We start from the raw sequence: 14516 nt of genomic DNA on the forward strand, positions 1-14516 counted from the left end.
GACTTTTATGCACATAACCAAACTAATCATTATGTCTACATATTGTACATACACGCAGCGGAGAAGCAACGCAAAACAACATGCATATATCTGAGATACTCCTGAAAGTATGCAATAATTGTGCAAGTATTACTCACAAACACACGCGCATGAGCTGTAAGAGAAGCTATCAAAATTGTGCATCTGTAGTTATAGCTGAGAAATTTATAGCAGATAACCAACTAGTAGATTCTGGAAATGGAAGCGCCTAGAAGATGCGAACGAGAAATCATAGAGTATAAAAGGCAGCAACAGTAGAGGCGCAACAATCAGTTGGATTTAAGAAGCCACCTGGCGAGCAATAGTAGTGTTATTGTGAAGTACGTTATTTTGAAGTACTTTAATAAAGGCCATTTTGCATTATTGAAAATTGGAGTTATTTATTCAACAGTTTAGTGATTCGAACGTTAGTAGAAGATTTGGAAGAAGCGGAATTTCAGTAAATTCGTTACAATATATTTCGTTTTCGAAACGGCAATATGTACATTTAGACATAGTTTTGTGTAAAATTACTAACAATATCCTCAAATAAAAAATATATAATTAAACTTAATGCACATTGACACCCTGTGTTTACAGTATGCCATTGCAGCTATAGTTTTAAAGCAATGCTATACAATTCAATTCTCTTCAAATTACAGCCGAACTTCGACACTTAGAACTTCGCATAGAAAAAAAAAACTTGCCAGCGAATTTAAAAGTTAAATGTTATTTGTTGAAAACTTTGAAATTAAAATGTAATGTAATGTAATTAAAGTTTTATATAAAATGTAACTAAACAAAAAATATACTTCACGACAGTGAAGTGAATAAAATTAGTTTAAAATGAACTCGCAATTAAAAAATCTAAGCAAAAAAAGTAGAAGCGTTAAACAAAACAAAAAAATATAAACACTCAAGCGTAGAAATAGTCATCAATCACCAGCATAAAAAAAAATGTGTAAATATGTATTTATTAACAAACGCTAGGAAATATTTCATACGAAATTATACACTTACAACATAGCTTGTCCACTACTTAATTATTGACCGATTGGTTGATTGACAATAAACATGAATTTGTAGGCATGAAACTCATTTGGCCAGAAAAAATGCGCCGCTTCTAAAAGCCGCTTTGGTCGTTTTATAAAAACGGTATCTAATTTACGTAAAAATTGCTTTCAGGCATTTGTATGGAATAACAGAAAACTAGTGATGCGAAAAAAAGATTTTCATATTTTCATAACAAATAAATAAATAAATACAGGGCGTGATATACCTCGTTGGAAGTTTAGGCCGAGCTATTCCTCTAATTCGCATCTTGTTTATTTAGCGGGACGGCACTGCAAATGAATATCCACTTTCATAGTTGAATTACACTCGGAGTAATTGCAAAAAGCCTGCCGAGTGATGTCCCCGCTTTAAGAAAAACTGTTTCTAAAGAATTTTGATGTAACTTTTCCCGGGCCTTCAACCCAAGACCCTCGATGTGGCAGGCGATCACGTACGTACTTGTAAATTTATATGTTTCATTTATGTATGTATGTATGTACGCATATGAAAATATATTTTAGACAATCGACCGTAGCGTAAGCTGGTAATTGAAGTTAGCTTACTGCTTAATATGGATCTTTAATTTAGTTTATTTTGCAAAGTTGTGAGTATTCAGCGACTCCATCATTAAATGCAAACTAAACACTGATTTAAATACTACATTTTATTTTAAATACTACATGCTTTGAATAAAAACGAAATAGACAAATAGGTTCTTAATAGTAATGTACGTACATATCTTGTGTAGTCCCAGCATGCTGGAAAACATCGACAGTGAGACCAGTTGAAGAAGTTAAAGGGACTGAAAAACCAGTGGAAATACGGCCTATTAATACGTTGCCTAGTGATGAAAAGATTTTAGAGAAAATCGTAAAAGACCAGCTTCTCGATTACCTGAATAAAAAATGAAATTATCATATATGAACAATCAGGGTTCAGATCCAAACACTCTTGTGAAACCGCTCTAAACCTGGTTATAGCTGAATGGAAAGAAAGCCTGTCAAACAAGTTAGTAACAGTGTCGGTCTTCCTGGACCTAAAAAGGGCATTTGAAACCATCGATAGGGTCATCCTACTGAGGAAAGTGCATAACATTGGGGTACGTAATACAGCACTGCGGAGGTTTAAAAGCTACCTTACTGGCAGAAAACAGAAAACCATAATTAGAAGCGCATCGTCGCCGGAAGTTGATGTTAACATAGGTCTTCCACAAGGATCTGTTCTTGCTGCAATATTATTCATTGTATATATAAACGATATAAAGAACTGTCTTAGCCACTGCAAGATACGACTCTTCGCGGATGATGCATTATTGACAATAAGTTGTTCGTCGGAGATAGAAGCAATGTCTAAAATGCAAGCGGACTAGAATGCTGTATATAACTGGTTGTGTCAAAATTAGCTTAAAATAAATATTTAAAAAAAGAAATGGATGATCGTGAGAAGAAAGAATGCAGAAGAAACTAATATAGCCTTGATAATAGCAAATAGTACCATACAAAAAGTCAAAGAAATCAAATACCTAGGAATTATAATTGATGGGAAACTTAAGTTCGATGAACATCTTAAATATACAGAGGCAAAAATATAAAAAAAAAAATGGATTTATGTTCCGGACATGCAAGGACGTCAGCATATATTATAAAATTATGGTTTATAGGTCCATTATAGAACCTAATTTCATATACTGCCCTATGATATTATTCATGTTAGCCGACTCGAACATCGCAAAGCTACAGGTGAATCAAAATAAAGCAATGCGGTTTATTCTTTGAAAGAGATATAATACCCCAATACATGAAATGATAGAAAGTTTAAATTGGCGGAGTGTAAAGCAACTCATTGTATACTACACTCTAAAATTCATACACAACATGACGGCAACCTGCCGAAATATTTAAATGACCGAGTAACATACAACAACGAGGTTCATGGCTACCACACAAGAAACAGAATTCGACAAGAACAATATATACTACGAGGGATTGAGAGAATGCAACGATCTACCATGTGAAATAAAACAATGTCCAAATATCAATAAATTTAAGAAATCAAGCAAAGCACTACCATTTAGATAATGATCTCATACATACATGTACCTAATTTAGGTCTACAAGACCGTAAATAAATAAATATATATTTTCGATTCTCAGCTGTTTTCTTGTTCAGGAATATTACCGCATTTCTAACAGGAAATATAGCAAAACTACAGCGCAAAACTGCGAAGATATATAGATAATGAAGTATATGATGGTGGGGATACAAACCTTTTCATATTGGCTACAAAACCTGCCTATCCCGACCCTTTTCTAAGTGGTTCTTATGATCTTCTTCAACGGGTTCAACATGCCTTCTTAATTTTATCCGGCATATCCTTAAATCCTACGACCATCCCTATCTTGTATTAATCCTGATTAATATTAGATTAACATTAGATATTGTTTATTAATAAACTATAATAATAATTGTATATTAGGGTAGGCAAAAAAAGTTTGTTTATTTTTGGTATAATGAAAATATTGTTCAGCACATCTAAAGATAGCCTGTAAAACTTTCAGCTTCTTATTTTAATGTTTACAGATGCCCCATCGCGACTTAAGGTTTTCCATACAAGTCGCATGGGAAATTTAACACCGAAATCACTAAATATTGTGACGAATTTTGGGAAATTCTGCTTATTTGCAACCTTCAGCTAACGTTCGAATCGCTAAACTGTTGAAGTGATGTGAGTATCACTTAGTGATACTAATATTCCTCACACTATATAATAATTTGATTTTTCTATTTATTTATTTATTTATTTTATAGTCTACAAATTGAGCAATTAAACAGACTAAATAGCAAATAACAGTACATTTAAAAATAGGGTGTCTTATATGTGCAGTGTAAAACATTAAGTGAACAATATTAAGAGTTTCCACTGCTTTTTGCCCCGTTTAGTAGATTTATGCCTTCACAGAATCATCAGAAATAATTCATACAATTTTATGTTGAACTTTAACCTCAGATAACTACACTAAATGGCTCATGTAAGCCAAAAAAATGTTAGACCTCTTTCGATTTCCCTTAGTTCAACATATTAAATATTGTTTCTTTGTTATACCTTAGGCCTTTGTTAAGTTTAAGTTTAAATTATTTGAAGAAGGTCAAGAAAATAGGAATTTTTCTGTATTTATGTTAAACTTAGAGAAGACCTTTTAATCTAACTTAAAGAATCTAATTTTAATGATGTACTTGATTAAACTTTACATGACACTTATTACAAATAGAGATATTTCAAGGAATTCAATATAGTTACGCTCGATGATTAGTTTATGAAAAGTGCTTCTAGTTGGCGGTGATGCAACGATGTAGATAACACGGGTCAACACAAAATTTGACTTTGACTTGAAAGCATTAAATTTCAATTCTTTAGGTCATAATTTGACGAAAAAAAAATATATGGCATAAAAAAGTTTGCTTTCCTATTTAGGAAACCGCTTGAACGATATTTTGCAAAATCTGTAGTTTTAATTTTTACTTGAAAATGAAAAAATTCAAATAAATATTTTTCTTAAGTTTTAATATCGAAATAACCTACAAAAAAGTACACAATTATAGTCTCCCATCATGTTTTCATTATATTGGCCTTGATAACGTTGTTCGAAGAAGAGCCTAAAAGCTCTGCTTTACATTTTGATAAATTTGAAATCTCTAATCAAATCATTAAAATGTTCAGTAGTGATGAAATGATCTTTTGGTTATTCTGGTGTCGGTAAAACTCCTTATCGGCATAGCTTTTATAAGAACCAAGAGATGATCCATTTCTCTGCGATAATTTTTTCGATGGCTCTGGTACTGGCCGTGTCAGATCATATGCGACTGGAGCAGGATATTATATAGGTTTTGCATTTTTACCTCTACTTCTTTGACTCGTATTCACAATGCAAAAGTAGCAGTTTTTAACGTGGCTTTTGGTATCAACCTAAAATATAGAAAGAGCAATCAATATGTCTACTTTATTTAATTTACTATTTAAATAAAATTTGCTTACCTTCCAACCATCTTTTACAATAACTACAAGCAACATGTGGAGCCCATGTCTTGTCTTGATTCCAAACCGGAGAGCCAAAATATGCTTCGTAGGCTTCACAGGGGATGAGAGATTTATTTAATTCATCTTTTATATCTCGAACTTTAATTAATTGCCCAAATATATAACAAAAAGCATCAGCTTCATATTTACACTTTCGCGACGACATTTTAGGTTCTTCTAGCTTTGTACAAAACAGCTGATCGTTGTTTAGTTATCACTTTAGCGTGATGCGTATTGTTACTATAACTGTTACGAAAGCAAACTTTATTCCGAAAAAAGGTATCTTTTTTTCGTTTTTGTTTATAATAAAACAGAAAACCATGAAATAAACTTTAGGACAAAGAGCAAATTTTTTTGGTAGAGTCGTGAAATCGGTGATGATGATGATGATTGTTGTCCGATCCGACTCACCTTGGTGGTTTGATGATATCAAAAAGAGAACGAAAATAGATGTGCGAAAGGCATTTATAGGCACTTCAAAACTGGAAATTAACTCCAAGGGAAGAGCAATTTCCCAATGAAGCAGAGATGATTTAGCATGAGCATAATGCTGAGGTGCATTAGGAGTTATTTAAGTGTACGAAAGTCACTTATAAAGATGCGTTCCTGACATTTTCCTGACTTATCAAAAATGTATTTAAGTGGGCGCAAGTCATTTAAACAATTTACATACATATATTCATCCTTCAAATATTTTAATCTATTTATAAACACACCTAATATACATATATTTTGTTAAATTGATAACCTTTTTAACGATGCCCTTTGTTATCTCATCAAATATAATTAATGTGTGTCATATTAATACTGAATCATAAAAAAAGGTACCTGCTGCCGAGAAAACTGTTAATTGGTGGGCAGGTATAATATAAATATAAAAGCAAATTTAGTATATGCATGAAGAATATATAATATAACTAGTGTACCTGGCAGATTTTGTCTTGCCGTTGGCTTGCCTTTATTCAAAACTGAGCTTCGCTCTCTCTGCATACCCTCTTCTCCCTGTATACCATTCTCGTCTACTTGTTCTTCTTATTCTTGTCCATCCCTTATTCTATTTATCTCACTACCACTCCCACTTTATTTTATGTTGTTGAAAGAATATGGGATAAACTTAGCTAAGCAAGAAAGCAAATACAAAACAGTATCTCAGTGGTTAGGAGACTGTAAGTTTCAGCAAACGATTAGTGGTTCGAATCTCGCTGAAACCTTTAGGAAAAAACATTATGATGATGACAGCGCGGTTTTCGATATGAATCCATGGCATAAATGTTTATTTCTTTTCAGTATGCCCTAATAAACAAAAATAAAAATTGAATAACAGTTAGTAATGATCGGTGCTAAGCTAATTAATTCTTAAATTTAAGTAAAAATCGAACACACCATTACACATACAAACATAAAAAATGTATAATTCACCAGCTCAACTCGTTTATATTATATTTATAATTATGATTATGTTTATATAAAAAGTCGAAAATGTATCTAATCAGCTGTAAATAAAGTTTGTGTCTTTATGCATAAATGTTTCTATACATATATGTATATTATCATATATTACATATATGCATATATGAAAACCTATGAATGAATATTTTGATTTTTATCACATACCCGCAAAATGTAGCCAAATTGGTTTAAGAGATCCTCCTCGTTGACTTACATGGTTTTTTTTACACAAAAATCCGGTCTAACTACACTTCTCATTATCATAATATACAAACAGATGTTGGACTTAGCGGCGTCCGCATTTTGTATATAAAAAATTACCAATTGCGTGCTACCGAAAATAAGTGTGCAAAATTGAGTGAAAATCTTTCCAGTAGTTTAAGCGTTGAAGGCGCGCAAAATATACAGACTCACTCACTGACAATTTTTCGAATATACTAAATAACCTAAGTCTGCATACTTATTTAGGCAGAAGTTTTTCCTTTCAGTTACTTTTGCTTCGTTTTTTTATATATATTTTTCGAGAGCATTTGGAAAAACCAAAAAAAAAATGTATGACAAAGCTGTTCAAATACAATTTCTGTTTCCCATGTCAGCCACTCGCATAAACATCACTAATTTCAATAATTTCGACAAAAATCGACTTTTATTGCAACAAAAACAAGTAGCAAAGTGCAATAAGCATTTGGACAGTAATTACGATAGCGTAAGGCATTACGTGTCTAATGCATTAACAAACATATAAACATTATTATTTCAAAATTCAAACTTATTGCAAAACACAGAAAAATACAACAATTTCATTACGACTCGGCGTAAGACATTTTTCATGCAAAAACAAAAAACGCGCGTGAGTGAACGAAAATAGTGCCCATATATTTACACATATATTTACATATACAAATATTATATGCGGTCTTCAGTTTTAAAACGAAAACGCTACAACAAAAGCAAACAAGTTTAAACGAAAACCCTAATCAATTTAAAATTACATGCATTTTGTGCATCAACAAAAACAAAACTGAAACCACAATGAAATTGCAAATAAGTACTTAGAAATTTAACTAAATGCATGTGACAATTTCAGCCTTTGAAGGGGGGAAACCTTTGAATGCTGGTTAAAACGAAATACAAACAAAATACAAACTGAATGCATGCGAAACTAAAAACTTTGTAAATATAAACAAAAACAAAACTAAAAATAACAATAAAGCAACAAAACAACAAAACAAAAATAAATGGCTACGAGCAGCCAACACATGTGAGGGAGAAGTCATTAAAATGGACTTTACTTTGGGCCTAATTACCGGTGCTTATGCGGTTTTTGCGTTAATTTGCTTTTACTTTGTCTACATAATTCAGGTGAAACTAGGTAATGTAAATATGTTTTTAACCAACACAACACAACAACCAGAATATAAACAATATTAGTTACAACAATATATTCACCCCAACAACAATAATAACAAACAGTGAGCAAGTAGCTATCAGCTGTTCACAGATTTGTTGCTCATACGCCGTGTGCGCTGTTGCATGGCTAAATGAATGTTTTTATTATTGTAAAATGCATAGAATGATTGTATGTGATCACGCTTTATTTATTTATATTTGACGTTAATGTATGTATGTTTTTTGTTTTTTTATTTCTTACATAATTAAATGTTTGCGCTTTATTTTCAGATCTTCCAGGTATTTTAAATAACTCAGAACCGCCACAACCTGCGATAGCCACTACAAACGGCAATCAATGCAACAATAGCAAAAATGTTAAAAAAGCAGCTGAATTTTCGGAAATTTCTCAAACACGTTTGCGTTACTTGATTGAGTCGATTATTGCTGAGACTTTAGGTATGCCACCATTAGCAAATGGCAGTGCATCAGAAGTGGCTCTTAATGTGCACGCTCGCAGTAATGGAGCTATAGATAAATTAGCGTTACATAATGGAAATCTACGCCTACGTCATCGTCATCGCTCTGATCATTATTTCGAACCAAAGATCTATCAGGATTTGTTAGCCACTGCAGTGTTAAATAAGGTGAGCATATTCATTTCACTCCAGACGTTCCAGTCGTTCAAGTACCTGCTTAAGTATATTGTGGCTAGAAATTTAATTTTGCCGTACTTTAAATATGTGATTCGTTGCTTGATTTTCTTCTAATTCGTAGGGTATATGAACTTTGTCACTGACTTATGTCAATGGGCATCACACATATACACACATCACTGCGATGTCATATCATTCATACTCGAGCAATCGACTACTTGTTGGTCGAACGAAAGTAAAAGTAATAAATAACAATATACTGCACATACATACATACATATTTATACAAATTGGGTGAAAAATAATTACGAGCAATCAATACCACCAACGTTTGTCAATATCTTTTGAAAACCTAGTAAAACTAAATAATGGTTGTGACGACATAAATATGTAGGTAATTATTTCAACTGAATTCTTACCTGCAAAACGATATATAAAAGAAAACAAAGCATCCGAATTGGTTACATACTTAATTTTTATTTGTAAAGATATTATTGAAGAACTTAACATTCGATTTCCAAATTAGATTTGTTTAAGAATTGGGAGAGACAATATTTTTAAAAAGTACCACTACCTCGACTATGTGTTAAAATTTGTAAAAAGTTCGAATGAAAGCCCATCTAGCAAAACGTTTTGCGTTACCTAATACTCGGCCATTGGCCTTTGAACCCCGCTTTAAATTCATACGAAAAATACTTTAAAGGATTTATCTACACAGAGAAATTTATTTCTCTCGTGTTGCCCAATGGAAAGTCTCTTAAAAATCGATCGTAAGGTTTTCCTCTTTTTATAGGATTTTCAAAATATACCAATCCGTACGCTTTGCAGCAGATTTTTTAAGAAAAATGTTCCAAATTTCACGTCCCAGCTCACCGAGTAGCCTATAAAAATTTTAAGTATCTCGCCCCGGGCCCCACCCATCGGAACCTGTTCCCCTTTTTATGCCTTGCAACCGCGCTCTCAGCTAAAAAATAACATAAATAGTTGGCTAGACATACCTCCGAGGAAATTTAGACCAACATTATATTCTAATTTGCGTCAGGATGCTTTATTAATTTTTCCTACAAATCGCCGGTATGGACCTACGTGTTTTATGCAGACTTCGAACAACTTTTTTATATATATTTCTTAAGGTATTTGGCCATCTAATCGATCAATCGAGTAAGATTTTTTAGTTTGGTTGTGCGTTTTGAGACATTATTACTTAAAGGTTTGGAAAACACGTTTTGTGAAATTGTTCAGAAAGTGAAAAAGGAAATTACGATCAGCCTAGTGTCCATATTGTTTGTGATAACGCGAAAAGTCTTAAGTCACGAGTTGGACTCTGAGTGCTTATCTTTTTTCTTTGAAAGAAGACAATTTAAAAAGTGACTTATGGTATATAGGCTATCGCCGTGATATAGTGGGGAGTGTGCCTGCTTCCAAGCAGTAGCACAAAAATAATCATAAATACCCCTTCCGACAAATGCTACTTTGAACTGAGTAGATAGAAGTCGGGTTCTTTCGTGTAAGATGCCTTTGGAGCTAATTTTTAGGAAACATGAAAAATAAATTGAAAGAGAAAAAGGATCTAAAACTTTTCGGAATTATATCGCGTCTAAAGTATGATCATTTTTTAAGAGTTTTTTCATTTGATTAAAGGGAACTCATCAAAATAAAATAAAAAAAAGTAAATTGTTTCTTTTACGAAAAAAAAACTAATTTGTACGAATTTGTGCTAAAATACAAAAATATTCTATCAATACTCTTTCTTTTTTTAAGTCGAAAATTATAAAAATAAGCAACGGAGGAGCTCTTGGTAAATTTGATGCAGCCCTAAAGAAATGGCGCAAGGATTTTTTAAAATGCTTAAATAGATTTTGGCATATGACGAAAGAAGAATTCAACTTGGCTTGGCCGACAGAAAATTGCTTTGATGGATGGAAGCAGGCAAATCCAGCGGATACTTGTTATTGCGCCGTCTTCTTCTTCTTATGCCAACCCCCCCCCCCCTGTTGATGTTGCTGTGGTACCAATTCATTACTAATTTCAGTCAATACCATATGTATTGCAATATTGTGTATTTTCTTTCTAAATTTTAAACAAAATTCGCAGCAATAAATGAACATTTCAATTTAGTAAACAAAACTGGAAATGCGCAACAAAATTTCAATTCGCAAAACAGCTGACTTCGAAAATTCGAAATTCCTATTCCCCAATTATTGTTCTCCGTAGGAGAAAATTGGACGAATTTTTCCGCGGGATTAAAAAAATCCATGAGAACAAAATTCCGAGGGAATATTTAGAATCGGGCTGAACATAATTATTAATGTTTATACTAAAGTTTACATATGTAGCTTAATTATTAATTCTGGGAGAGTCCAATAAATTCCGGACCAGCCGAAACTCTGACGACCCCAAGTTCTAATGGATCTAGGGGTGGGAGGGTGATATAGCCTAAAAGGTTTCATGTGGCCATACCAAGTCGTTTCCGAGAGGGCTAGTACCTTGATGTTGCTTGTTACCAGAACGTACCGAATCAGCATCCGGCAAAGGACCATCAACATCGATAACACTCCCCGAGGCCTTCGGGAAGTGTCTTAATCGCTGCAACAACATCCAAGATGACATTTTGCTGACTAATCCAATTGAAGGTTGGAAAGCACTCGTCTCAAATCCTGTGTGGTAAAATATATGGCGTCCGATTGTGATAATAATCTCATTTAAAAAATTCATTCAAGTACCGATAGTCTAGCATCGAACACAAAAAGACAAACTCGACATAGAATATTTTGAAATAGACCAAACGATATGTAAAAATATTGTCGCCACTTTGACGGCCATGTCTATTATATTTTCCTGCTTTAACTAATTTCCACCTTTCATTGAGCACTTTGAAGGTTTCCTTCCGCTGCACATTGCCATAAAAATTCATTAAAAAACGTTTAAGCCCATGCATTTTAAATTCAGAATACCAGAACAGCGGCATACTTTCGTTTAGTCGATTGACAACTTTCTAACTGTGAAGACGTAAAGCGCCATCGGAGACCACAACCAAAGAAAATCTGCCATTTTGTTCACTAATTGGATAAAGCAGCAAAAAATATTTGCTGGTTAGAATTTTCTTAATTTAAAGAAATTCAAATCGTTTTTTGTGGTCATCCAAAGGAGTTGTACGGAGAGAAAGCGCTTCCAGAGTCGGTGTTTGGAGAATGGAGCCGAATGGCAATGTCGTGGAGTTGAATGTAAATTAATTCGTATTTTTTAAAAATCACACTCGATAATTTTATGTTGCGGCAAATGTTGGTGCAAATGTCATACTTTTCGAAAAAAGGGAGAGAAATCATTTTCGCCACTCGAAATTTTGAGTTATTGATTGATTCCCACTCAGCATTTAGGTGATTAAATTTTGAATTTCCCTACATATAAATATAATTTGATTACTCTTTCTGACTAAATAATGAGTTATCAAAGAATTGAACAAAAGAAATAATCAAACTTGAATACTTTTGATGATCAAAAACTGAAAAGCATTTTTCGATCACTTTTTGGAATCATTTTTGAAGTCCTTTGATGATTAAATTTTAATATTTCATAAAAATCAACAAAAAGAATAATCAAATATGAATAATTTTGATTAGCAAAAACTGAATATTGTTTTTCAATCACATTTTGGAATTATATTTGAATCAAATGTGTTTACTTTAGGTGATCAAAAATTGATAATCATTTTACAATTAGCTTTCCGAATCTTTTCCGACTATCTTTGTTGACTGAACAATAAATTTTATACTTGTTAAAATTTTACTTTTCATTGAAAATCTTATTTTTTTCACGTGCACACATTTTTTCAATTACGAAGTTAGAAAAAATATATAAAATTATTTTTATTTATACAAAAGAAATTGTAAATGCTGCTCGTAACCGAATATGTCCCTAATCATTTCTCCACCTTCGGCTTCCCAGAAAATACATAATGGTTGAACAATACAAAGGTTGTGAGCTATTTGAACCCCAGGTAAGTGAAACTCTCTTGACATACCTGAATACGGCTTCAACATCCCTTCGTTTTTTAAGATATTGATGATCATAACTGATGTTGGATGTTGTAGTCGCAGGTGTATATCGGTCAAGTTTATTTGCGAATTACCTTTGGTTCAAATAGCGCACTTCTGCATGCTTTCTTCCCCTGATGAAATACGATTATCATGTAGTATCTTATTTTGTATGAGATATGACGAATAAATCATGATAATCGTATTCAAAAGTGATTCAAAAATCTCAACCAAAACGATTGAAATATGTTCACGAATATGATCAGAAAATGTCTATGAAAAGCAGTCAAATATTACTCTAAAACAATTAAAGTTCAATTTTACAATGATAACAAATATGAATAAAAAGCATTTCGAAACATTAATCAAAAATGATTATTCAAGAATAATCACATTTATGGTACATTTTTCTCCCGACGATACATTAATTTTCGAATAGGAAATACTTTTAAATTTGAACGTTTTTAATCATCTTGGGGTATGTTGAATATTTTATGATCAAAAATTTTAAAAAATGCTGGCTGGGATTACAATTCTGGAGTAAAATAAAGTAAAAATCATCAGGATCGAAAAAAAATTTGATTGAGCCATGTCCGTCCGTCCGTCTGTCCGTTAACACGATAACTTGAGTAAATATTGAGATATCTTCACCAAATTTAGTACACGAGCTTATCTGGACCCAGAATAGATTGGTATTGAAAATGAGCGAAATCGGATGATAACCACGCCGACTTTTTATATATATAACATTTTGGAAAACACAAAAAACCTGATTATTTAGTAAATAATACACCTAAATAAATAAATAATACACCTAGAATGCTGAAATTTGAAATGTGGACTGACATTGAGACTCTTGATAAAAATTGGAAAGAAATTTTTAAAATGGGCGTGGCACCGCCTACTTGTAATGAAATCAATTTTACAAATATTATTAATCATAAATCAAAAATCGTTAAACCTATCGTAACAAAATTCGGCAGAGAGGTTGCCTTTACTATAAGGAATGCTTTGAAGAAAATTAACATCGGTTAAGGACCACGCCCACTTTTATATAAAAGATTTTTAAAAGGGTCGTGGACGAATAAAATAAGCTATATCTTTGCAAAAAAGAGCTTTATATCAATGGTATTTCATTTCCCATGTGCATTTATAACAGTAAATAGGAAAAACTTGAAATTTAAAAAAATGGGCGGAAATCCGGAGAGCTGCGCATCTACTAATGTTTGTTTATAATCTCATCACTGGCTCTTTGGATTGTTCAGCTCTTCTAGCTAAAGTTAATTTTAATGTACCTAATAAGGTGTTTTCGTACTTTCTTGCTCTTTTATCTGCGTGTCGGTAGAGCTAACTATTTCATGTTTGACCCGATTTTCCGCGCACTTACCGAATTTAGTAGACTCTCAGGGAGTTTTCTTCTTGATTTCTCTTTGTCGAGAAGTACGTTCAAGTCTTCTCTGGATTTGTGGCTGTAATTTATTTTTATTATTTATTCATCTCATTGCTATCTTTTTTCTTTTTTATTATTTACACGGTAATTACATATATAAGTTTGACTATATAGTTTTTATATCTTTCTATTCATTTGTATCTAGTCTGTAAGATTCTTTTCGATCATAGACTTAATAAACATATACATATACATAGACACCGCCCCTTTTATGACTAAGCAATTTTCTTTGTTTCGTGAGCCATAACTCGAAGAAAAATTAACGGATCGTAATAAAATTTGTTACACAAATTTTCCCTATAGCACGAAATATTTCTAGAAAAATGGACGAGATCGGTTAAAGACCACGGCAACTTAGATATAAAACAAGTTTAAAAGGGCCGTCGACTAGA

The 14516-nt window shown here is 32.6% G+C and overlaps 1 protein-coding gene across 1 annotated transcript in view; it reads left to right on the forward strand.

Moving 5' to 3' along the window:
* Positions 1 to 14516, forward strand: part of M7BP (Myosin-7a binding protein) — a 160051-nt gene that overhangs the window by 120772 nt on the left and 24763 nt on the right. Inside the window, exon 6 of the mRNA XM_067777248.1 lies at positions 8276 to 8631. Coding sequence (XP_067633349.1) covers positions 8276 to 8631 — 356 coding nt within the window. The remainder of the gene's footprint in view (positions 1 to 8275; positions 8632 to 14516) is intronic.

This window comes from Eurosta solidaginis, chromosome 3 (genome assembly GCF_040869045.1).
Source record: "Eurosta solidaginis isolate ZX-2024a chromosome 3, ASM4086904v1, whole genome shotgun sequence".
In the NCBI taxonomy this organism is placed as follows: domain Eukaryota; kingdom Metazoa; phylum Arthropoda; class Insecta; order Diptera; family Tephritidae; genus Eurosta; species Eurosta solidaginis.